This window comes from Athene noctua, chromosome 2, assembly GCF_965140245.1.
Source record: "Athene noctua chromosome 2, bAthNoc1.hap1.1, whole genome shotgun sequence".
NCBI lineage: Eukaryota > Metazoa > Chordata > Aves > Strigiformes > Strigidae > Athene > Athene noctua.
The window spans coordinates 108,220,880-108,247,799 of NC_134038.1; the positions used below are offsets into that span (position 1 = coordinate 108,220,880).

General features: G+C 42.6%; 1 protein-coding gene across 1 annotated transcript in view; it reads right to left on the reverse strand.

The window, feature by feature from the left end:
• PLCD1 (phospholipase C delta 1) overlaps positions 1-9,145 on the reverse strand; it is a 57,579-nt gene extending 48,434 nt beyond the window's left edge. The window contains exon 1 of the mRNA XM_074899849.1: positions 8,877-9,145. Coding sequence (XP_074755950.1) covers positions 8,877-8,910 — 34 coding nt within the window. The 5' untranslated portion in view covers positions 8,911-9,145. The remainder of the gene's footprint in view (positions 1-8,876) is intronic.
• Between the last annotated feature and the right edge of the window lie 17,775 nt (positions 9,146-26,920).

Genomic DNA, 26,920 nt, shown 5'->3' on the forward strand with positions numbered 1-26,920 from the left:
AAGTCACTAGCTACACAGGAACTGGGAACAATTCAGGTTGGAATGGACCTCTGGAACTGTCTAGTTCAACCACCGGCTAGGTAACCAGTGGGGTCACCTTCAAAGGTAGATCAGGCTGCTCACAACCATGTCCAAGTGAGTTTTGGATATGTCTAAGGACAGAGACTCCACAGCCAATCTAGATCCCTGTTCGAGAGCGTAGATGTTCTTAGTGGAGAATTTGTTCATTATGACCAGTATAAATTTCCTTTGCTGAAACCCATGACCCCTGCCCACTGTCCTGACAACAGCTGGGATTACCATCCATCTCTTCCCTGGCCATGACCTCTTCTATGGTGAAATACAGCAGCTGTACTTATTAAGCTGTTCCATCCTAGGTGAGTTTACAGACCTCGTTACAGACTAGGGTTTTTTGTCATTGCCTTTGCTAGCTGCTGCCCCGCCAGACAAGCCAAGGGTGAAGATACTGCAGGGAGATGGAGTCAAGCTAGGGTGAATGTCCCTTACTGCAGAACCAGCATATGCCTGAGAAACCTGGCAGTGAAGCACGTGTCACCATATCTGCTGGAGACCTAATCAAAGGCTCTCCATCACCATCCCCCCATCATATTCAACACAGGGTTTAGAAATATATTCTTTATTTCTGGTGCCTGGTAATCCAGCCATCTTCCCCCTTTTTCTACGCATTTTAAAGGAAGCCCTACCAACACTCACAGAGAAGCACAGAGAACCAGCACAAGGACAGGATCAGAGTCATTAATTGCTGCCATATGCCACATATAAGAAACTCTCTGGGGGCAAGGCAGAGCCATTGCATGGCCTTGAACAGCAGTACAACTAATACCACCTTGTTTATACATAGCAACTACAAACTACAGACAGCAAAGGGGAATAAAGGCATTTTCTGGATGGGACATTGCTGAACATGTTAGCCAGGCAGTTAGTAGGTGCTTGAGGAAAAACCTCCAGCTTTTTCTGAGCCCCCTGCACTTACAGGGACTGGATGCCAGATCCATTATCTCTATATCACTCCCCTGGGAGCTGGGATCTTTGGTTTTGCCTCTGGCTAGGAGGTGGGCACCATCACGTAATGGTTAGATGATATTTATTAGCTAGCAGTCTCTGGGCACTTCCCATGTTTCACATTGTACTGGAGAGAATTGATCTAATTAAAGGAGTAGGGAAGAGAGTGGTCTCCTGTACTTGCCTTAGCAGAACAGTTTGCTTCTGTTCACCAGCTTTCCTGTCCAGCAGCAGCCACAGTCCCACAGGGATCAATTTGGGAGCACACAGAGCCCCTCTACTTGATTTTCTCATTAATTCCTAATAAACAGTGCCAGTAACAGCACTGCTCGGACCTTTCCAGGCCCTCAGAGAACATTTTACTGTACTTATCCCTGAAGTTCGCACACACACAAAGCACAGGATTGGTATTCACTGAGTTTAGATACTTCTCCAGAACAGCAACATGCAAGTTTTGCTGTTGTGAGGGCTTCAGATATGTAAGGCAGTTAAAATCAGTTTGCTTTTAAAATTAACATGAGATCATTGGGCCAGAAATGCTCTGCTTTGGGAAACAACAGATCTGGATGTCTTGTGGTCCTGAGGTCATTTAAAGACAATGTCATGTCTCATAGACGAAGCCTGATGGGTAAGTGTGACACGGAGTTACACAGCATTGCTTATTGATGTTACACGATGCTGTGTCACACTCCGGCGCTGGAGGAAGTGATCCTGCAAATGGCTTAGGGACAAATTCTCCAACCCTTATTCACCGTAGGTAACACCTGACTGGGTCCGAAGCCTGCAAGCACCCAAGCATGCAATTTTACCCATATGACCAATCCCACCAAAAATCAATGGCACTAGTCACATGAGTGAAGTTGTTCATGTCCCTGTGCCCAGGATGGTGGCTGTGCTAATCATCCTATAGATGCCAGCTAGATTACTCATGGAGCAAATGGAAATCGGTGTGAACGAGGATGTCAGAACGTGGTCCCAAGTTCGCAAAGTGCTTTAATATCCAGGAAACAGGCACTTGAGATAGAAAGGTAGACTCTGGTAGGAAATGAGCTATGTGAGAAGACTATTAATGTACAGGCTGCTCTTCAGACAGTTTTCCAGAATGAATTAATCTCTATCACATCCTTATATAAAGGAGCTAATAAAGGTCTATTACCACTTCATTGAGGAAGAAGGAGGCTGGTTTTGAGTTCTTTTGGGCTGGACCTGTTCTCCCATCACTGCCATGTTTGGGCAACACCAAAAGTGGTGCAGCCCTAATACTGATCATAGTCTCTTTACACCACACTGGCACAAATGACATGGCACAACTCAGCTGCTGATTTGCCAGACTTGTGATAATTTAGGACTGGAATGAAAATACCCGTGCTGGGGGTGACATCACCACTTCCCCATTGCATCATGCACATGATGTAAATTACTCTATTATGACTAGTAATGCCTATGGCAGTTACATAACGAATAACAAATGTCACATTAAGGGGAGATTTTCCCACTAAAGTTCCAAAGGTTGTGCCTTGCTTTCTGTTTGTTACCAAGAAGAAAAAAAATAGGTTTATTTTACATGATGCCATTCTTTGAAGAAACATTGTAATTTCATCTTCCCTCCCAGGGTCCCTCACAGTGAAATTCAATAGAATTATTTTAATAAGAGTAATAGCACAATCAGAGTATTGCTGCGCATTAATGAACTGCAATGTCTGCCCCTACATATTTCTAGTCCTCAGCAGATGTGAGACCATTCAATCCAGGTGAACTCAGAATCCATGAGAGTTTAGAAAAACTGTAGTTCAACTGGTCTGTTGTAACATGGCAACCTTCATCACTTATTATGGTGATGGAGCATTCAAAAACTGAAGTTCCTGATAGTAAATAAAGTCTGAGGATTATTTTTGCACACCTAGTATGAGGAGCATTGGTAGTGCAGCAGCTGCTTGGAAATAAGCACAACCAGCTACAGCACTGGGCAGCAGCTGCTGTTTGAAAAAGCAGAAAACCTGTCAAGGGATGAGGATTTAGTTGTTTTCTCCAGTGCTTTTACAAATCACTGATGTTACCTGTGAAGTGTCTCTGCAGAGGCCCCTTTTGTCATCTGCCATCATCCCATGGTTATATCCAACCTGGCTTTTATATCAGCTCTTTAGCAGCCCTGTGCCTGGCATCAGTGTGGTCCCAGCAATGGCAAGGTGATTTCAAGATGAGACCCTACCAGAAAAACAGGACAGCGAGACTCCTTCCACATCTGCAGGCTCCCATATGCCCTGCCTTTCCCTCTGGAGTCCATTCTTCAGTTCATTCATGCCTTCTCACAGCCCACCCATTGAAACCTTACTCTTTCCTCCGTCCTTGCTACCTCCAGGACACCACTCACTGCTCTCAGCTTTATTCTCCCCAGTTATGCCTCACATCCTCTGAGGACCAGACCTTGCTGTTGGCAGAGCAGAGCTTGAGAACAGCCAGTTTCTCACCACCAAAAAAAAAAAATGTCAGTGGTTCCTCTACACCAGCGCTCCCCTTCTTGTTCCCTCTAGGGGAGTGGGGACCAGGGAGGGGTTGCTGAGACCATAAGTACGGGTGTATCTCTGGCCAAAGATGCGTGTGCCTGTTGACAGTGGGTGCATCTCCGGTACATGTGGTATGTACCAAGTTCCACCTTGTGGTGACACTGAGAATGGGCTTCTCCACAAAGGCCGTGGCAGCATCAGCAAACCTCCTTCTCTTCATTACATTGGCTTTTCTTGCCCATTCTATTTCCCTTCCAGAATGCTTGAGAGGTCCTGCTGAGCCAGGGCAAGGTGACCTTAAAGTTTTGTATAAGAGGAGTTCTCCCCAAGTATCATGCCGTGGCTGTCCTTCAAATCACTGCCTAAAACCTTCCTCCACTGGCATGCTGGCAAGAAGCTGTATGATGGGCAGGTTTCTGGTGCACTGAGATCAGCACTGTCACCCTGCCCAGTATTTCTCAGCCCTATTCTCTCTCTGTATCCTTTGGATGTCTGGTCTTTTCTGCAAGGTCTCTGGGAGGAGAACTGGTTCCTTCTCCAGCTCTGCTCTGGTAAGTCCATGCAACCTAGATACCTTTTCCCCAAACAGACTGGCTGTATCCAGACTGCCTACTGGGAAGGACTGCAGACCCATGCCATCACCCACATCATGCTACATCCTAGCTTGTTATGGACCATGCTGGGGAATGTGCTGGCAGTTAAACAGTGCAGAGCCCTGGCCCTGGTTTGTACAGACGAAGCCAGGCTGCCTGCTCAGACATTTCACAGACAATTAAACTGTGACCTTTATTTGTGAAAATCTTCATAAATCTTTCTGCCAGTCTGGGTCACTTGAAGGGAACGTGGATCTGTGCATGGCACTGGCTGTGACCCATCAAAAGCTAGTGTTCTGTGCCTTTGTGAAATCCAGGTAAAACACCCAACTAAAGCTCATTGCACTCAGGAACTCAAAACCAGGCTGAAGGTTTGGTTTGGTCCTTCCACTGGTCCCTCCATCACAGTGCACACAGAGTTTTGGCTGCATAGTGAGAGGCACTAAAACAAACACTAGCTTGCAGGAAATTACAGCTTTTCCAGTAGCTGGTGTGAAAAGAGTGGGAAGAATGTAATTGAAAAGAAGGCTATCAACTTGATGGATAGGACCAGGACCAACAGCCAGGAGCACTCATGCAGCTTAGTTGCCTAACTCCTAAGTCATGTTTCTGGGGACATGCTGGTGAAATTGTTCTCTTCATAAAGACAAAGTCAATTGTAGGTGGGTCCCAGCTTCATTTTTTAAGGCCATTTAACAGCTTTTCTTGACATTTTCTTCAGGAGCTGAAATTTCTTCCACAGACAAACTGCAGGTCACTCTCACCATTCTGTTGCAGGGTAAAATTTGTACAGTAAATAAATTGCTCAATTGAATTATGCAAAACTAAGGAAAAAAATCCTTTTTTCCCCCCCCTAAGTGATTTATCTGGAAATTCAGCACTCTTGAAGTTTAGCCAAAAACAGCCAATGAGACTTGTTGTGAGCCAGCAGTGTGCCCAGGGGGCCAAGAAGGCCAATGGCATCCTGGCTTGTGTCAGCAATAGCGTGGCCAGCAGGGACAGGGAAGGGATCTTACCCTTGTACTCGGCACTGGTGAGGCCGCCCCTCGATTCCTGTGTTCAGTTTTGGGCCCCTCACTACAAAAAGGACATTGAATGACTCGAGCGTGTCCAGAGAAGGGCAACGAAGCTGGTGCAGGGTCTGGAGCACAGGTCGTACGGGGAGCGGCTGAGGGAACTGGGGGTGTTTAGTCTGGAGAAGAGGAGGCTGAGGGGAGACCTCATCGCGCTCTACAGCTACCTGAAAGGAGGTTTCAGAGGGCTGGGGATGAGTCTCTTTAACCAAGTAATAAGTGATAGGACAAGAAGGAATGGCCTCAAGTTTAACCAGGAAAGGTTTAGACTAGATATTAGGAAGCATTTCTTTCCAGAACAGGTTGTTAGGTGTTGGAATGGGCTGCCCAGGGAGGTGGTGGAGTCCCCATCCCTGGAGGTGTTTAAGAGTAGAGTTGACACAGCGCTGAGGGATGTGGTGTAGTTGAGAATGGTCAGTGTTAGGTTAATGGTTGGACTGGATGATCTTCAAGGTCTCTTTCAACCTAGATGATTCTATGATTCTTTGATTCTGTACCTCAGTAAGGGGCTTTAAAAGGTACCCATGAGATAGGCAGCCTGAAGTGTGAGAATTTCCCCACACACATTGTCTAAACTGGCTCATTTAAGGTGTGTAAGTATCTCAGTTTATAAGAAACTGTGTCAAAATTTTCTCTACCTGCATAAAGTAAAAGAGAAACCTCTGTGTTTGAGCAAGGTCTGCAGCCTTCCATTCTGGTGGGCTTGACTGAGTAGGGACTGAGACTCTACACCCACAGTAGGGACCTGGGAGACTCATGGGCTGGGCATTAGTCTCACAGTTATTTAGGTATCTACAGTGCACTGCAGGGGCCAGGAGAAGACAGGGTACAATTCACCCATCTAGATCCCTATAAGCCTAAAATTTCTTGCAGATAGCTACATTTAGCTAGCTGAATCCCATCTGGATGATCAAATCACCAAGTATTTGCACCTTTCCTTCATAAATATCTGTTTATATATTTAGATTTCCCTGCAAATGAAACTATACCTTGCTCCCAAATTGTCAACACCTTTGGCTCCCAGAGCTGCCTATCCAGTCAGCTGAGTTTCTGCATCTTGCACAAACCATCTCTTCCCCACACACCTCTCCCTCTTGCTTTTCCTTGTAGTTGGCTGTGTCCTTCCATCTCTGCTACCTGCAGCAGTTTTCCAAGTGACTGCATTTCCTTCTTCCTCATCTTTAATTTCCTCATTAAAAACTATTTTCCCCCAAGCATCTTCTTGCCCCAACTCATCTGGTTTTGGGCCTGATGTTGGGGCTAGGCATGCTGACAACAATCTCAAAATCATCTCTAGGCTTTAGTTTTGCTAAAAGACATTGCTCAGATTGGAAATTTAGCAGCTTTTTTGTCAAAATAAAAAAAGACCCCAAATTAATTTTACTTGTTCTGTCTGAAAAAGGGACAAGCTGCATATTTAACGTACTAAGAAGTGTCAGTATTGCCAATTCTCCTGCACTACTAGAAACACTGTGGCTCAGAAAACCTGTGTAACACATCAGGCACAACCTGCATCAAATGGGGTGTGCTAGAAGCATTTTGTTTGTAGAAAAAGAGATCAAAGTTACTGGCTACTTCAGAGCAGATCCCATCTCATCCCAAGTAGCATTGTCTCCACCCACAGAGGCTGAAGCCCAGAAGAAGCCTCCTCAGTGCTCCCAGCTAAGATGGGCAGGTAGAGATTATTCATTTGGAAATTTAAATCTCAAAATTAATTATCAGGACTAGCCGACAGAAGAAACAAGGAAATGGCCTGTTTTGTAGAATTTTACTAACCCTTCCCTGGTGATTCTCACCCTGGGCTGGAGCAGAGGCCATTCCCATAATGGGGCTGTGGCATTCCCCACACAATGTACCCAGTGTCTTGGATTAAAAAGTCGGTGTATAAGAATAAGGCATAGTATAAATTAGCTGTTCTATAATCTGTGCGAACACAAGGGCTCCCAGTTCAGAAACAAACTAACTTCATGAGGCAAGAGAAAGATTATTAACAGCCCACAGAGTCTAGCAGATTCATTGCGTACTAAATGTGGATGACCTTTTATAAAATAAGACACAAGAAGCCCATTCAGCTGAATTAAACACATTCAAAATAAAAGGCACAGACCACTAAATCACAGCAGCTACTCTGGCTCTGTGGACAAGGGAACATGCACAGTTTTCTTCCCAGGACTCGGATCTCCATCCAATGCAGAGTAAACAAAACTATACAAACTTTTCAGAAACTCTCATCTACATTAATACCCACTTCTGCTACCCAAAGATATCTCAGGTGTCTCCTATTGACTGTCAGATATTTTACTGAGAGTGAACCATGTGCCCGTGGTTAATTCTGACATGGTAAATACAGCTGTTGTATCTATGTTAGAAAAAAAAAAAAAAAGAAAGAAACTGAAAGTAACTGAGTTTCAACATACAGCTGTAGACAAAACATATCTATAAACCATAGTATCTGAGAAATTTCTGACAAACTACATAGCACAAGTCTGATCCTGCTAACAAACCAACATGTGAGCAACTTTTCTTGTCTAAGTAGTCTGGCATTTGGAGTGACTTTGGCACTTGTGTGTGTTATGTGTCAAAGAATTTCAGTAAATACTTTTTTAAAAGCTCAGCTTATTCAACACTTGTGTATTTTTCTGCTTGAGACAAGAAAATAGATTAAGAAACAGCCACTGAATTCTCCTTGGTTCCTAACCACCGAAGACTAAATAATATTCACCGAAAAATGACCCACAGGCAACAATAGGAAATATTTTAATAGTTCCAGATGTATTTCTTAGCATTCTTTCCCCAGTGGTTGTATAATGAATGAGATACCTACAGAAAGTATAACATTAACCTCTGTTTCACCTTCCTGCCAGATTTCGAGCATCTGGGAAAATAAGAGGGAAGATTTCTTGAGCCTGGGGGAATCTTTTCACATTTCTTCTGATAATGCTAAACTGATTATGTTTATGGTCCATCACTTATTGCTCTATAAGTTTATTTTTGTTTATAGCTCATTGATAGTAAGAAAGCACCTATCTCATGAACTAAAAACAATCACTGTAGACTTTTCCCATTTCTGTGGGATCACAATATCTTCTTTTCAATCTGTAGCTATCACAGCCTTGAGTTGTTTCTGCTCATCAGAGTAAGTAAAATACAGTGAGGAGGTAATAAAGCAATATATTAAAGTCAGACAAGGGAATAAGGGATATTTCATTACCCCGTCTGTCAGACAAGTCTCTCAATCTTGGTACCAGTTGAATCTTACTTAACTCTCACTTGCTGGAAGGGCAGAGAGGATTTCTTCTTTTTTAGAAATATTTTAATTTTTTTTGTATTTAACATTTAAAGAGTCTTAGGGGCAGATCTTGAGCCTAGGTAATTTATCCTGGCTCTGCTGTCTTCACCAGAGCCCAGAGAGTTTCCTCAGTTGAGCATCCGTCCCACCTTGAGTTTCACCATAAAGGGGAGGAGATTTGGATCAACTTTTCTGGACTTGCAGATGCTTGTCCAGCCAAGAAACCCTTTCTACCAACAGAAAAATCGGTCATCTCTCTGTAACACTGACTAAACGCCGCACTACTTCCAAATGAGAGAATGGGGAGGCAGAGGACAGAGAGAAGAGAGTAGAAAAATAAAGCTCTTGGACAAGATAAGAGAGCTGAAAAGCAAGGACATTTCTACAGACTTACTGTTGCAAGCGAGGAAAGTGCCATTCGATTCCATTGCTGCAAAACAAGCCGATGTGCAGCAGCAGAAAAGGCTCCAGGAAAACAGCTGTGCCCAGATGTTAGGGCTGGCCCGGGGTGGAAGCCAGACCGGCCAGGCTCCCCCTGCTCTCTGCTCCAGTAATCCCCAACGTCAGCTCCCTTCGGAGAGGCCTCCTCCTTCGCCTTGGCTGGAAATGCGTCTTCGCTATGACTCCTCATTTATCTCTCTCCCGCATCCGCAGGCCACCGCCTGCCCAGCGCATCGACTGAGGCCAAGCGCCCGAGCCCCAGCGCCGCGCTGGCCCTGGCTCCTCCCTGCTGAAATCTGGCGTCTTCACTGCTGGCCCAGCCTCCTGCATTTTGCTACCGCCGCAGCTTGACAACGATGCTTCTTTTCCTGCTGCTGGCACGTTTTCACGCTCCGTTCCTTTCTGGCAAGGCTTCCAGAAGACACGGAGTGCTGCAGATCTCTCCTTCACGGTCCCCAAATCAAGGAAAAGGCCTTGAACAGATGCCAGTGGTCAGAGTCTAGGTCTAAAGAGCTTTTAGACACTGGTGGGGGCAGATTTCTTTTTTCAAGGGGAAAAAAAAAAAAAAAAAGAAAAAGAAAAGAAAAACAGGTCAGAGTTTGCCAATGTAGAAATAGAAGCTGTAACCACAAACACTCACAGAGGCATGAGCTCAAAGCAGAAGTTACAAGCTTTGCATTTGAGACAGCAAGACAGAAAGCAGAAAAACCTGCATGATCCACGGGCTTTTACTGGGTGGAACCGATTTCTTCCACTCTGTCCCCTACTCTTGAATTAGATATTTTTAAGGGTGGAAAGATGATGCTGGCAAACAGGGAGGGGGAATGAAAGGGAATCTAGTGTGGGAAAATAAAGTTTCCCTCTACTTGAATATTTGGGGGAGGTTTTCAGTTATTGTTTTTCTGTTGTTTATTTCCATTTCTGGTTATCTTGATGCAAACAATTGATGGAGTTTTTGGCAGATTCAAAGGCCTCGCTCCTCAGCAGCTGTAAACCTGGCAGCTCCACTGACAGAAAAGTCTCTCTCTGATGGTGACAGATATGGGACACACATGGTAAAAAATACTTTGGGACTAGGACTGTTTGTCCCTCCCTGCCAGAACTGGGCAGCTCCTTTGACAGCCCAGATGTTGCTCTCAGATAGCTTTACAGTCCACAGATATAAGGCTGCTGCCACCACCTAAGAAAACTACCCTAATATAGCAAAATTCCCCATGCTAGTATAAAAATCACAAAACCAAACAAGTGGAGAAAAAAAAAGCAGAGATTCAGCTCATGACTCCTCAAAAGCCCACTCTCTACCTCATGGACACCAGTATGGCATGGGGGGGCTCATCTCCCACTAGACACTTTCCAAAGGACCCACAAAGGAGCAGCCCTTTTGCAAACTCACAGACAAGGAGACATTGACTTGGGCAGGGGCAAACTGTTTGGCAGCAAGGTCAGGTGCTGGCAGACAGGAGAGCAGCTGGAGGCACCCAAGAGATTCCTCGTACAGCCTTAAAAGCCTCAAGGCAATGGGACCGTAAGGCAGGGGGATTTCTGGAGGACACCATGAAAACCCCTCACCCTTTCAGCTGATGGGGAAGAGCACTGGAGGGAGTGTACAAGAGGCTGGTGGATGAGTCAGCCAGACTGGAAACTCCAGCCATTTAGGCTGCTTTGAGCGCTGTGGGTCCTTTCTGTCACCCTAAACTGAGTCATCACCATTCCTAAATCCTTGATGGGCTTGACACTGTATGAGTGCTCAGAGCAAGCTGGCGCTCAACCAGCCTTGCATTTCTTGCGTTCATCGGAAAGTACAGCAGTCACCATCAGAGCTGGTGATATCCTGCAGCAAACACCCCGAAACAGAGATCACACAGCACAGGTCTCATCAGTGCCTTGTTTCAGAAGGCAACAGTCCTTTTAGCTGTATTTCTACATGCACACCACATGCATTTGAATTCCCTTTCCTTTGCATTGCCGAAACCAATATATGTCCAGAATAACAATGAAACCAATGTGACATGAAGAGCTACTGGGCTCCTGTGAGCTGAAGAAATCCTACTAATAGTCTAATAATAATATAGCAGTTTGAGAATGTCATATGAATCAAGTTTCTGATCCCTATTTTGGATCACTGTACTTAATGTATTCCTTTATGGTTCAGATTTTGTCAGATCCCGAAGGTGCAAGGTGCAAAAGGGGATTACTCTCTGCCTGGTTAAACCAGCATCACAGCTGAGTGGTAAGTTTAAAACTGGTGACAGAACTGTAAAAAGTCAGCATTCATCTGGAAGCCTTGAGAGAGCAATTCATTTTAAAACAAAATCTGTAGTTAAGATATGCTGCAGCTGACTGTTGTATCTTTGCTTATTTTTTGAAAGCTGACTGCTTCTTCGCTGTTCTGAATACAGGTCCTAAACTCTATCCACTAACTTGCTCACAACCACTTTTGTGGGTCTTGATCTTTGAGACCAAACCAGGATTTGAAGGGGAGAGTTCAGTATGATTAAAATTAAACAGCACTCCTTTGTGCACGCTGTCTCTACTCACAGCAGCCACAATGTTGCTAAGGGTCAAAGTTAAATACATACAATTTATTCTGAGCAGATTGGTTCTCGCATTCATAAAATGTCATTTTGATACCTTTTTTAGGCACTGCAGGTTTGTCTTCTCTGCTTTAAAAAATAACTTTTACAGTGAGATAACAACAGGACTGTAAAATCTTTTATTTTATTGCAAGGTAACTGAGCGAGGTGATTGCATACTCTCTGCCCATGCTGATTTAGCTCTATTTATTCCTTGATAAAATTGCCTCCTCCAGGATTTTACAGCAGGAGAGTTAACATGAACTGACTGTTTTGCAGGAGGAACACACCTTTTTTAGCAATGAAGACAAAACCTAACAGAAAAACCTGCTCTCCTGAATTCCACAAATACATTATAGATTACAAGGAGGGCTGGATTTATTCCCTCTGGACTCCTGTGTGCACCACCCACAAGCAGTGACTTCACTGCTGAGCCCAGATTGGTGTCTCCCTGCTTTTCGAAGGCTGCAGGTTATTACATTTAATGGCTTCCCGAGATTTAGGAAGCTGCTTTATTTCCCTGCCTCTGTTGTCATGGATTTTAATCACCAAATCATCCTGCCACGTTGAAGAAGAATGTGAGGAATTCCCTGTGGCTCTCAGCCACAGGTCGAAGGCAGCTCCTGTTCTCCATTTTTCTGGTGTTTCTTGGAGCCAGGATCCTGGCTGCCCACAGCTGGACCTGGACCTAAGCTCCTCCTCACTACCTTCCCAAAAGGAAGGCAAGGTCAGTATGAAAAAGTAGAATACCGATAAAAATTAAAAGGATCGGATAAGGGCATGTAAATTAAGGAGAGCAGCAGGCAGTTGAAGGCCTTTTTGGCTTCAATGCACAGGGTTTGTTCTCCTTGTCTGCATGGGTAGCAGCTGTAAGATGGGAATATATGCATATGCAGAATAATACAATAATATTTAGAAATACCTGCATTGGACTCAAAGTCTACTTCGCAAAATTTTCTTAAGCATGGAAGGGAACCTAGACATGGAAATGATTCAAGAAATAAGCAACCTGTTATTTTTTGTTCCTTTCTCCTCAGTCTTTCCCTTCCGAGGGAAATTCAGCCTTGAGGCTCTAGCACCCAGGAGGAAGGGAAAGCACAGCTCCTCAATCCTACTCCCAGTTCTCCCATCTCTGCAGCCACAGAAGAGGGCTGCAGTGCTGGAGGAGGGAGCAGGACTTCTATTTCTCAGTCGAACTAGAGAGGGGTGCAGGTATGATGCATTTCTAGGGCAGGAATCTCTGAATGGCAAGAGGCCAAAGATGTTGTGGGTTCCTCCTTGGGACTTTTCTTCAGACTATGTGCATATGGATTTGCTTCACAAATGTGTCTGAGGCAGCAGGAGCTAAGCAGCTGCTGCTCCCAAGTTGCCCTCGGGATGGGAAGATGAAGCTCCTGGGAGGTGGAGGAGGGAAGAGAGGACATATCACAATACATGCATCATCCCCTCATCCCCCCTGACTATCACAAAAGGCCTTTTCTCAGTCCTGAGCTTCAGGCTTATGACAGTGACAGCTCTGATACCCCTAGATCCTGATTAAAGGAGGACCAAAGGCCTCAGAAAGCCCATTTTGCTCCACAGCCCTTTAATTCAGCTCAGCCAAATCCCAGATTTGGGCTCAAATACCTTCCAGCAAAGACAGCAAGAACTGAGCCACACTCAGCTCTTTGCTGAGGCTGTTTAAGACAGGCCTTTTCATTGCACCAACTCACCTTCCAGCCAAAGAGATTCAAACACTGAAGTGCACACCATCAGACAAAAGCAATTACATTTCAAATGAATAGAAAACCCCAAAGCCTGCTTTGGGCACCCCGCTTTTTTCTTGTCCACACCATCTTTTTCTGAGCTCATCAAGAAGCAGAGTCAGGGCATTTCTAGGCCTGGAGACAGGCTGTAGGGTTGGCATTGCCTTCCCAAAGCAAAGCTGCCACCTAAAGAGTACAAGGGCAGCAGCACCATGACATTTTACTGAGGGCGAAGTCCTAAAGCCAGGACATACCTTGATTAACCCACTTGCTCTCTAGTCATTTAAGTGAGCTTGGAAGGAGTTAAACGTCAGCCAGGATGGATGAGGAGCCTGCCTCCCTCTGTAACACACCCTCCAACAAGTCCACATGCAGAGGTGCCAAGATCATCAGCTGAATGGGAGTTGTGCAAAGTCAAGGAGAGCTCCCTTTTCTTGCATGACTACACCCCTTTGCCTTCTCTGGTTTTGCACACACAGCCCAGCCCAAGGCAGCAAAGAGCATTTGCAGAGTTCAAAGACAAAAACATTTGCAGGGTTCAATTCAACAGTGAACCATAAAATCACCGCAAACCCAAAGCAAAGCAGTTTACCTGTCTCCACTCCGAAAGCATGACTCAAGTGTTGATTTAATTGTAGAGAGTGGAAGGAGTAGCTTTTCATCTCAGAGGAATGCCACACTGCCTGATCACTAAGTATTTCCTACGGAGAAAATGCCTCTTGGCTCCCTCTGTCTTTCAGACTCTCACACACACCCTCCTTATCACACAGATATGTTCCCAACGCCTCTCCCAAAGATAACAGCGAAGTGCTTTGTTTGCTTTGCAAAAACGACTCAGGATTTCTGCCGTTGTGACACAGCGGGAGTGTAAGAAGCATTTGGGGGTTACATGGCCAGCAGGGAGCTTTGGTAGCCACGTGTTATTTTTTTGTCAGCAGGAAAATTACTGAAACCAGCACAAAAGAAAATGTCATATTAAATAGAGTTCATGTCAATGCAGAAGCAGAACCGGAATTTTTCAGACACTTCTGTTACGGTCTGGTTGTTCACTGAAATGTTTTTTCATGTATTTTCCCAGTCTGTTTACTGGTTTAGAAGGGATGTGTCACCATCCTCAGACCATCGGGTCTCTCTACATCCAACCACCATGAAAATAGGTCAGTAATAGACAGACAGCAAAGTGTAAAATTCTCAATTACCTTTTACATTTTGGGAACTGCTCAGGGCTCTTACAAAGCAGTCTATATATCAGTTGAGAAGGCCAGCTCCAGTCGTCCCAATGACTCACCCTCTGTAAAGCTATTATTACTGTTTTGTTATCAGTACCATCTTTCATTGGGTGGATGTAGTTCTTGATAACACGTTGCACCCCCTGCCTGTGCAAGATCTGGGATTCAAAGGACTGATCCTGCCACTGAGTCTGTTCCACCCAACATTTACCTATCAGTGCATTTTCCCAATGCTGCCAGGCTTCTGGCAGCTGCTTGTCCTTCACTTGCAAGAAACACGTTGTGGTGTGGGGAAGAGCAGCCTTATGGCTCGGCAGGAGCTGGCAGACCTCAGCACCTTTGGAAATCAGGTTCCCTTAGGAGATAAATTAGAAAAATCTCAGGAACTGGATTTATGACTCTCCAAGAACAGTGAGATTATTGGGTTTGTGGACAAATCACTGGACAAAGTAATTCACTGTAGTTTATAAACTAGGCTGGAACGGAATTAACACAACACAGTATCATAAAGTTCAGAGAATGGGTAAGGCAGCCAGATGCCTTGTTTACCCCCACAGACAGCTGTGCCAAAATATCTTCAGACTGGATGGTGTTGATGTATACATCTGCAATTAAACAATTTATTGTAGGAGTTGCTCCTGTTCAGGAGAGTAGTAGTACATGGTCACAGGAAAAAGAAGCGAGAGATGCTGGGATGTGTAAAACTAAACCTGCTGCTGGCATAATCCTGTACAAGTCCCATTAAAATTAATGATATATTTCTGCTTGAGCAGAAGATAAATTTGACTTACTAGGCCAGAAATACACCTACCTGACTCTGTATATCTTAAGTATTAGGCTCCACTAGCAGCTCTAACCACTAAATAAAGCAATAAAGCAATCACAAGAATCATCTACTACTGTACTGGTCACAATTAAAGACTTAAAGAGTTACCAGCTCAACACGTCTCACACTGATTTCAGACTGAAAAATTATATTAAAATAGAGGAAAAAGCAAGATTATATATAAGATTTGGGAATAAAAGACCTAGGTTTCTCTATTTATCCCCAAAAGTTCATTATAACTCTAGGAATTTCAGTATGAAGAAGACACTTAAATAGTTTGACCTCTGCCCAATAATACTAGGTATGATTTAGACATCTCACTAATTTTGTCTTCAGACTAATTTTAGTTTGTGTTGAAAGTTTTATTTAATTTTTTTACCTAATTTCTGTCACTACAGGATAGAATTATTGAGTGTCTAAGAGCATTTTTTGTGCATTTCTATGCTGTAACAAATTTAGGTTTAAGTGAGCCCTCTAATGTTGAATTCCCTGATTTTAAATATTTTGATTCTGGGATAATGAAAATGTCTTTACCAGAGAGCTGTACAGAAAAGTACATTTAGTTTAAAACATTTATTACAAGATTTTTTGAACCCCAGAGACTTCTTTTAAAGCTATGAAAAGCTCATCTATTAACAGTGAATGGGAAGCTCAAAGAAAATGTCGTGCATACATTTCATCAACTTCTCAGTTCAGTGCATCAGTAAACAGCATGGATCAGCCACACAATACCAGACAACTACATGTGATTTATAACTGTGTGAATGATTTACTAAATCTGACCATTAATATGAAGTTAATATCACACGGATGAGAAGCGGTAACATAATTGGGGAACCTAGTAATGTACTAGACTTAGTGGTATGAAGACATTACTTGGAGTGATTATCACACTGTTAGGAAAGAAGAACAGTGGAAGACTGGTCCCAGGGTCCTGTCACTTTTATACATTGATGGCTCCTTTTGATATATCCCAGATTACAGTGGAGCTGAGACACTGAGTGTCACAATCACTAACGTCTGGGTTAGCAAGCATTTCGAACCTTAAAAGACCACAGACATTAGGCCAAATCATCTGCTGTCGGGAGTGCTTGACACATATCTCTTCTTTCTTGAACCGTTGCTTCTTTACAGCCAAGAGAACTGGGGTATACAACTATGGAGGAGGGGTGATGATTAATGTTGTAATGGTTCCTTTTAATATACTTCATCTGTCAGCTTAATACTCTGTAACTGGGTTAATCACAATAATTAGATGCAATTGTTCATATCATTACCTAATTGCATTTTTTTTCAGTGTAGCCAATTCATATGAATTTTAAATGCACAGAAAATATGGAAAGTCTGAATTATACCTACATTCTAGAAAATCCTATTGTGTATGAGACTGACCCACAAGTTTAAACTGCACATGAGGATCTTGTGATTCCAGAGTGTGCAACACAGGTAATCTGTGATGTTGCAAGTAAGGCATTTTTTATTTCTGATCCTAAAGAGTTAAAACTACAATTCGCACAAGCTCAGAGACATCAGACTTCCCTCCACCCCATCCAAACAATTCATGCAGAGTGTGAAAATGGTTTTGAATTGCTAACATCTCCAGAGCAGATGTTTATGGAGAAAGTATGCAAGGAATTCCTGTGTCTCTCGGAGTCCTAATGAATGGCCAGAATTTTTGGTGTTAATTTATAATCAGCCATGCTCTTTGAAAAGACAGACATAAGATGAAGAGAAAAACACATACTGAAATCATTTAGAAGACACCCCTCCTCCCCCCAAAAAAAGATCAGAGAAGGTGACAATTTATTACTAGATTAATTTTTAGATTAGCATATTTCCTAAATGAATAAAAGGATGAACTTCTAAAATCTCATCAAATGTATTCAAGAAGAGTATTGATAACCTCTAACTTAGTTTCTTTTAGTATCTAGTTTCATTTCATAAGATGAAAGGAGCACAGTTCAATAAAGTGTCACTGAAGAGAGGAGAGCCTTTGAAAAGACTGAAGAGGACCAAATTAAGATGCTGAAGTATCTCAAAATAGACAGAGTAAATACCCTTCAGAGAGGAAGTATTGCAAGTCTGAGCCATACGCTATAACTTTATTGCAAAGGGAATAATGAACCTTTGCTTTAAGTGCAAAGTAGAACTCAAGTTTATATGTAAAGGTGTAACTGCTACTTCCAAAATCACGCATTTATACTCCTGGTAGAATCAAATGCAGCGACATTCCTCTGGCTGGTGGTGTTATTTGGATTTTTGAAAAGAAAACAGCGCGGGGATAACAGGGTGCAGAAAGAACCATAAAAGTTGACCACTGAGGAAGTATTTTATTGCTTTTTGGTGCCTTCTCATCAGTTCTGCAAGCATGGTGCTGCCAAGGCAAAAAGGTTAAATGACTCATTTCCTTCCTGCTCCTGCTGTAGGGCACCTAAACCAGCAATGCCTTTATGCAGACGTGCAACCCCTCAGATTGTAGGAGACCTGGTTTGTGCAACTGCATGCAGGCGTGCCTGTGGGAACAATACCCGGAAACTAAAATACAGAGCTATCCGATTGCTATTAATATGTACTAGTGGGATCCCAGCTACGAGTTTGTGGGCTGTACAAGAACCAGAGAAGAAAACCTTGAAGTTGTGGACAGGGCCTTGCCTTTAAATTTGTGGCACCTGAGGCACCTCTGTAAGCATCCCAGGCCCACTATGTGATCCTTGAATCCTGAAAACTTCACCCTCCTCACTCTCTCTGGTCACTTGCTTGGTGGAGCAGAAGGTGAGAATACCCATGGACATCTATTTTTCTGCAGAAATTGCACTCATAGCTGACACATCTTACTTATATCACTGGTCAATCTCCTTTAAATGAAAGGAAAAAATGGCTGCTCTGTCAAAGCAGAAGGCAACCCAACAAACCAGCTTTGGCTGCTTACTGAACAGTTTCACTCGAAAGTGTTGCAACCATGTGGTGCCTCAGCACAAGAATGCATGAGCAGGACATGATGGGACATGTTCTCACTATTATGCCTTATATTCTTCAGCCCCAAAGAGGATGCAGACCTGATGCTTTTAATTCCAAGGTGTCAGCTGCTGCCCAGGTTAAAATGAGCTTTTGAAGGGTTTTGCTCACTTCTAATGCATCAGGAGTAATTCTGGGCTGCACTTTGGAGATGTAGGGGTGTATATTTTTAAGGTCAAATGCAAAAGAATTCTCCCTTTCTGCTGCATATGAAAAATATGGCAAAGCCCCCAAAATGCAAGCATTTCTTCTTGTGTTGGGAAACTGGTTGTTTTCAGGTCAAAATGAACACTGTAATGGATTCCATGTTAAACTGTAGCACTGAGGGTCAGGCCATATTTTGATGGCTAATCTGTCACTGATAGTGTCTGGGTGCTCCTGTGGGGGAAAAATGTTGCTCCTTGAATTTACAACTTTAAAAACAGTACTTGGCTGCTTAAACACAGAAGTCTTCATGTCATTTCAAGTGCTGCGGAATGTCCCAGCTGGCCTTCTGCTTCTGCTCCAGAAGGCTTTGAGTTCCCGATAGATCTGATAGATCCTGTGTCAATGTCTTCCAGTCCCTGGCAAATGTATTATTTATCCTTGGGCATTTTACATGACAGGCACTGAAATTTAGGCAGCAGTAGGCAACACTGTCCCAAGGGCAATACCTTCCCTTGGGAGACTTTTCCTTGCTCAGAACCCCAAGGAAGCTCCTACGCTAGAAATAAGCCCTGAAGTGTTAAAAGATCATGTAACTAGCCAATAAAATAGCCTGCCTAGCGATTTGTTATAATACAAACACATGTAATAAACTTAATAGAAGAGTTATTAAGTGCGGTTTACAGCATGGCATAATGGGGAGAAAAACAGTTATTCTGGGACCTTCCCACTAAGGCAATTCCTTGCCCTTGTCTCAGTGCCTTAGGCTAAGGCCAGTTAGCTGGCAATAAATGAAGGCAAATGGAAACAACATCTCCCTTGCTTCATGATTTCCTGGTCACAGTAAAGGGTTCTGCTGAACATGTCCTGCTAGCCTGGGCAGAAGAGGTGCTGATTTTGTAGGCACGTACCAGTTTGCCTGGCTGCTGAACCAAGCTGCCCCCTCACTTTCTTTGATCCACTGCAGGGCTCACGTGGAAAAGCATATTCAAGCCTGCTGGTTTGGCTGAGCCAGCCTTATCTTTCCCTAAAAGCAAAATTGAAATAATACGCTGGGAAAACAAGGTGATAACAGAGCTGTTCTTTTTCTGATGACAGACTCTGCATGCCCTCAGGACAACACCACCTCTCACACTCTCCCATGCGTTTTCTCTCTTTCATAGAGTTCCCCTGACCATACTCCTACAGACCCTATTTCCAGTGAGATTCCTTCCAGTCTGCAGGAGCTAGGGCAGAGTTGGGAGCTAACTTGGGCTGCAAGAGTCAAAAATGAGGCCAGGCTGTCCTTAGCAAATCCAAGACAGTTCCTTTGCTTTTTTACCACCAGGGCCAGGTTGCAGCAGCCATGAGCCCTCTGTTTCTCTGGAAGATGGCAGTCAGAGACCCTTCTCCAACAGCACAGCCTATGTCTTGTCCTTGCACTCCAACTCTATGCAACAGATGACACTGTGTTGCCAGTGATCGATCTACTTACCTTGCAAGGTCTTTGGAGGTAGCTCTAGCACTCCACAATCATGTGGTCCCAAAGTTAACAGTGTCCTCCACTTTGATCGTTCAGATCTTTTGGGACTAAAGCAAGATGTTGTTGTTCAGCTATGCAGCCTTAACTCAGATGGCCTTCTGGGTCATTTCTCCGTGCTCAAGTTCCTGAGGATAAAGGGATAAAAATACATTTAAACTCCACCCCATTCACCACCCTGAAACAACATAGCCAGGAAAAATACTGTTTGGAGCTTGGCCTAAATTAGTGGTTTTCAGGGAGGTGAAAATAACTCAAAACTAAGGTAAAATTTTAAAAGCATTTCTCCTGAGGTTCATCTTAGAAACTTCCTTCTCATCTGGCTTGACATTCCTATAAGCTTCAGCCCCAGTGCTCTCAAGCGGCTGCCTCTAGCCCTCAGCGTGCTGTCCAAGAAGGAACACTGGATTCAGGAGTTCACTCTAAATGTAAGCTGTCTGAAACTGGGCCTGTCAGGATCACTATCTGCTTCAAATACATTTTCGCTCATGCTCTTACTAAAGCAGAACCAAGAGCCAGGGACAAATCCAGATGAAAAATCCTAAATGTAGAGGTGCTTGGATTCGCTTTCCTTCTGAATAAGGTGGTAGTTCCACACACCATACAGGAGGCCTATGGTGGGTCCTTTTCCATAGTAGATTTCTACTCCAAAGATTCAGACTTCAGCCCATCCTATACCAGGTGAGAGCCTTGCTCAGCACAACTTCACATTACAGACGTCGAGAGCACAGAGAAGCAGGAAGAATGATTTGCATTTTTCCCTTTAACTAATTCACGCAATGCACGAAACAGGAGACCAGGGGAATATCTGCAAACCATTGTGTCTGATCGTTTGCTGACAGGAGGCTGAGAAAAAGCTTACCAGATAAAGGTAAGAAAAAAAAGGTGTTTAATTTCTGGTGCAAAAAAATTTCAAGGCAAGGAGGGAAAGCCTGGTAAAGTACTGAGGCACTGGGACAGCACAAGACAGGCCCATGGTTTTCTGACAGCCATGTCTTGGCTGAATGAACCCAGCCAGAGAAGTCACAAGGGGGTAAAAAGTAAGTAACAGAGTGATGTCAGACAGGAGCTTCCAAGGGCAGGGAGAAAAAGAAAAGTAGAAGGAACAGACAGAAAGTTTCTCCTCTTCCAAGGTTTCTTTGCATTTATAGAAATCCTGGCTGCCGTATAAGAACGACTTCCAAAAGAAACTGAAACTCAAAAGGGAATCAAGGGAAGAGAGAACCATATTTCCTGCTAAAAAGAGTCAGTGGGTTATTCCAGAAGAATGAATATTGTGGAGTTCTGCCATGCCATGCTAGATTGCTTTCAGGACAGAAGAAGCTCACACAAACCTAGTCCATGTATATATATCTATGCAAACCTAGAATCTGCACTGTAGGTATGGGGTACAGACATCTCCTCAGTGACATCCCTGAAGTGTAGAAGAACACTCTTAAGCATCAGTTAAATCTTTTCGTTACTGCAAAGTCTTTAAGATCTGAAGAGATGAAGGCTGTGGTCCATCACCATGTAGAGTATATACCAAACATATTCATTTACCGAAAGTATCACTGAGAAGAGCATTTATGACCACAGGAGGGGAAAAAAAAAAAAAAAAAGAAAAAAAAGAAAAAAAAAAGGAGTGTGAAAAAGTTAACCTTATTCTTTAATTTGAGGAACAAAGGCATATCCAGAAGCAGAAGCCAAATATTGGGTGGGTTGTGAATCTAAACAGAGGTTAGATTCCTTGTTAGCTTTCCTTGTTCGTTTTCATAGACTCCTTATAAATAATCAGTGGACACCCAGCTAGTCATGGAGTACAAAATAAAACCCACAAATTTTAACAAAACACATTGCTGGGTAAACTATTTTGGGCTAATGTAATAGCTTTTGACAAAAGGAGGTCAGACTCTACAGTCTCTGACTCAGGGACCTGTGAACATGCTGGTGAATGAGGAGTATGAGCCCCTTGTTCTGCTCTGCTTGAGAATCCCAGTGTCACACCAGCACTGCACCCTCCAGCTGGATCTCTGCGTGGAGGCGTAGCCCATTTCCAGCTTAATTAGAGAGCGATGTATCTGCCCAGACACTGTCGGAAAGGAATGACTGGCTCCTTTGTGTATGCATTTTCCACATGCTTCTCCTACATGTTGGGTGTGTCTGGTTTGTAGGATCCCATGCAACTTGAGTGAAATTACAGCTTAAGTATTTCAGCAGAAGTACAACAATACCCACTGACATGTTTTAGTGAGGGACATGCTTGTAGATACAGGAGAGAGGTGTGGGAAACAAACAAAAGCCTAAAGTCAGGAAGTGTAAACTGGAAGCAAGTAAAAGGGTTGACTCATGTCAGCAGTGATACAAGGAAATGATCACCTGCTTTGCAATTTATTTACTTACAGCAATTTAGAGTAACTTGTAATGATTTCTGAATATTGGTTAATAATCCTGCTTGCCCAGACTGTTCTGTGGAAACTTACCAAGAGCTACTGTGTTCATCAAAACACCAGTTTTCTGTGGAAACTTACCAAGAATTACTATGTTCGGCAAAAATAAGAGACATGTCCTTGGAAAGCAGGTGTGTTCTAAGAAGTTTAGTCTCTGTGGTGGCAAGATAGCCATATATGGGTGGTAGAAACTAATACACTGGTGCCTTTAGATAAGATAGAGGTGTTAAACCAGCAGGAACCACTCTTGTTATTCAAGAAATTTCTAAGCGAATCTGTGCATGCTTCGAGGAAAAGTACAACGTGAGAAAGACTATGAGCCTTCCTCCAAAGACCTCCGAAGATGACCACCAGGAGGCAATGCACAGGCGCAAAGATAACAAACTGCTGACACCGGGCTTTTGAACTAGCATGGACTTATTTATGCATACGGATATTTGTATTATGTAATTAAGTGAATATGTATATCCACAATCTATAAATTTCTGGTAAAATGTGCTGTTGGTGTGCAAGCTTTGTGGAGAAATCCCCTTGCACCCTGGCACCAGAGTAAACATACCTGCTTTATAACTCTCTCTGAGTTGTAGAGTTTGTTTCCACAAATCAGCAGACAGCCAGAAAATAACACCACACAGGATGTTAAGAGAGAAAATAAGGAAGAATATCCAAGTGGAACTGCCAGTCACAGGTTATTTCAAACTGTCTCCAAGAGAATTTGAGATAATCTAAGTACAGACAGCAAGGTGAGACCTGTAAGTAATGGATAGGCTTTAAAATAACTAGGACATTTGAAGAAAAAAACAACTTTGGCAGGACAAGGAGGCAGTACAGTGTGAGAAGCCAGCTTTCAGAAATTGAGCTGTTAGGCATTTTTCACCTGAAACTGAAAGGTTATTTCTCCATTTTCCATTTCTGCAAATTTTACTTGGGTTTTAAACTCAGACTGTGGATGCTAGTTTTAGTTCATCTTTAGGATACCCATGATAACATGCAAAGGAGACTCACATTCCAGTGATACCTGTTGGCTGCATCTAAAATAATTACGGGCTAATATACAGTTTTGTCAGTGTAGTGAATAAATACCCTCTAGCTAGTATGTTGGTAAGAGAAAATGCTAGATTGTGATGGAAGTAATTTTACCTATTCAGTCGCCTGATCAGAACAAATTAACTTAACAAATTAAATAATTAATTAAACAAATTAATTTAATTTGTTTAATTAAATTAAACAGAGATTTAATGCAATGTTTCTTTTTAAAAGCTTTCCTGCATACATGGAAACCTTAGTAAGACCACTGGAGGGCAGCAACGTCAAAGTGAATCATTCATCAGCGTTTTAGAGAATTGTTTCAACTTTAGAGAATTGTTTCCTAAAAACCCAAAGCTAAGAAGAACTTAGCAAAAAAAATAGAAATAATTAGAAATCATTTTCTGCTACCCGGATGCAGGTATGTAAAACGGTGAAATTCTTCCCGTGCAAAAGATAGTACTGCAATATCATTTCTCTTACTTTCCTACATCTAAAGAATGACACAATTTGTCCTGTTTTCAGAAAATGCTAGAAACGTCTAAAAATATTGATGCATTCTTAACCGTATGGATTTGTGAGGGTTTTTTAATCAGTGTATAACCCAAGGCTATTTTTAATGTATTTTTATATTCATATGTATAATTTGAATTATATTTTAGAGATATGAATAGATACATATTTCCAAATTAATCCATATTGTTGCATTAATATAATGAGGGTGGCACGTTCAGCAGAGTTTTTAACTTTGATTTTTATTTTTAAGAGTGTCCTAAATTTCATCATTTCAAAGAAACTTTTCAAGTCTCAAGTGAGCAGAATCAGTTCAGTGAGTTGTCCCTCTGTAAGGAAGTCCACTGACATTAGTGAAGACTTTGGGGTCACCATGAAGATAAATGTATGAACTTTTCTGCAAGCTGTTTTGATTTAGTGAAAGGATGCTATTATTAGTACAATATTTATGCATCTAAGGAGTACATGTTAATAGTAATTTAATATTATAGTTAGTCAAACACAGCTGTCTATTGCTTTAAAATATATAAAGAAATATACTAGCTGACTTACAGACCTGGGTCATAACATCTGTCTATCCTTTTGATAAAATATGAGCAAGGTAAATAAAACTGCTATGGAGCTTGCTGTTTTTGTAAAAAGTGTAAGATACAGTTCCACTCTGCTACATGCTTATGTACACATCACCTCCTACTCAGTATTTGAGCTCCCTGATTGCATTCAAATCACATCTGGCTGGTTTATATACAAATATGTTCTGTAACTGATGGCCTTAGAAAGCTAACAAGCAGAAAGAAGGAGCTGGGCTTGCCTTATCCATAGTGTCATCTGGTACCTGGATGCCTGAACAAACCACCCATATGACTGTAAGGTGATTTTGTTAGGTTACAATGGGAAGGACCCTTTCTGAACGTGTTAATATCAGAAGAAAGCATGGTTTTGGACAACAGCTGAACTTTGAAGAGTCCTCGTGGGATAACAAGGGATGTGTGGGGACCACCCTGGGGGGTGTGAACAAAGTAAATATAGAACAGCAATATGATCCTGACAAGACATGGAGACCACTTTTAAGAGCGGAATAATAGGGATTTTAGCAGAACTTATGATTCCCCTGAGGCCTGTAACTTAGGCTAAATCTACATTAGCAAGTGGTTTGGTGCACTAAGAGCAGAGCTGCAGTGCAAAAAAGTTGGTGCTGAGGAGACAATGTCCACTCTGTAGGCATTTGGGGATGTTTTATTACAGACTAGCTTTTGCCTGGTCATGTTGATTGAGATTCCATTAGCTGATGGAGCATATGAGGTAAACTCCTGGAGAGCTTAGTTGCAGATTAATTTCCTCCAAGAGAAAAGCCATCGTGCTCCACACTGTACACAAGCATACAATGTGGGGCCCTCAGGAGTTTTTTCAGATCCATACACCCAATCCAGATCAAAACATCGGCATAAAATCCAACCTTACATGGTACAGAGGGGAAATACAAGGTAAAATGTCTGCTAGAATTCATACATGGCAGTTAAAGAAAGTACCTACATTTATACCTGTATGATTCTGTTTGGTTTTATTTTTTTCCATTTCCTACATGCATGAGTCTCTCTTCAGCCTTTGGAAGTTAAATATCTTAGAACAGTGATAAAGAGGATGGATATATGCAAAATGTTCTTAATGTTCATCATATTTATGTGGAAATGTGAATATATATGTGAATTAAACAGCTTTACAATGGAAACAGTGGCATTTTTTAAATTTATATGAGTAAATGATGACAACATAAAAATGGAGATCTAACGAAAAATACACCAGTGTCATAGGGAAAACAACTGTAAGCTCTGGACCAGTGTTTAAGCCCTTACTTCTGATCTTGCTTTTGACTACTGGGCAGATGGATTTCCCCTTTACTCCCAGATTCCATGGAGCATTTCTGGACTGTTGTTGGGAAAAAAATCTAGCTTCTAAACTGAGGTGATCTGCTTGGCAAGTTACTGAAAGACAGTAAAGATGAAAGTACAGAAAGTTTTTTCCACAGTCAGTTTTCGTGTACATCTATATACTGTTTTAAACAAAAACATCTGCTTTACTGCCACTACTCTGAGACTTTCTTAAAGGCTGGGAAAGATTCTTTTTAAAAATGCTGGATTTTATTAACATTCCAGTTAGCAAACAGATGTTATAATCAACTGTAATAGCACATGACAAGAAAAGCTGGAATTCTGATATGGAAATGTGTCAAAATGTGGATGCTCCAACCTACTTGTAAAGGCAAGGGCACACCTACACAAAACCAAAGCTGTGAACCTTTTCTATTGGAAAACACAGGTACCTGATCCTACCCTTGTCAGACCACAGTGATTTCTCTGACTTGCCTTGACCTTTGGAACAGGATGTTGCAGATTTGCCAAACTTTTTCTTGGGCAAGTTTCCCTTTTTCACAGGGAAACTAAAAATGCAGCAGTGCCTGTGAGTCTAATCTGGTGTCTTAATCAAAGTGAAGGCTTTGGTAAACTGATGAACTAAAGCTTGTGACACTGTGTATTCACAAGCGCATGTGCCACATTCCTCCAAACACCATTTTTTCAACCACCCACAAGCCTTTTGCTTAAATGCTCGTGGAACAACAGCTGTTGGTGAATATTTTTGCGATGGTTATGTTCTGTGAAGTACCATCAGAGGGCAGTAACATTGCCCACATCCACTTCCAACCCTCGTAACCCCCCTTTACAGTAACCCCAATGGAGCCCAATGACCCTGATAGTGGTGGAGAAGCCCTGGGGCCCACAGCCAGGCTCCTTCACTCTAAGCAAGATGCAAGGAGGAAAGAAAACAAAACAAAACAAAACAAAAACACAAACAAAAAACAAACAAAACAAAAAAAAAAAAAAAAAAAGGGAGGCAGGACAGGCAGCAAATGTACGGCCAGGGTGGTTTCTAAGAAAAGTATCGGCTACTTCAGCAGGAGCAGGCAGCTGTTGTTAGCAACC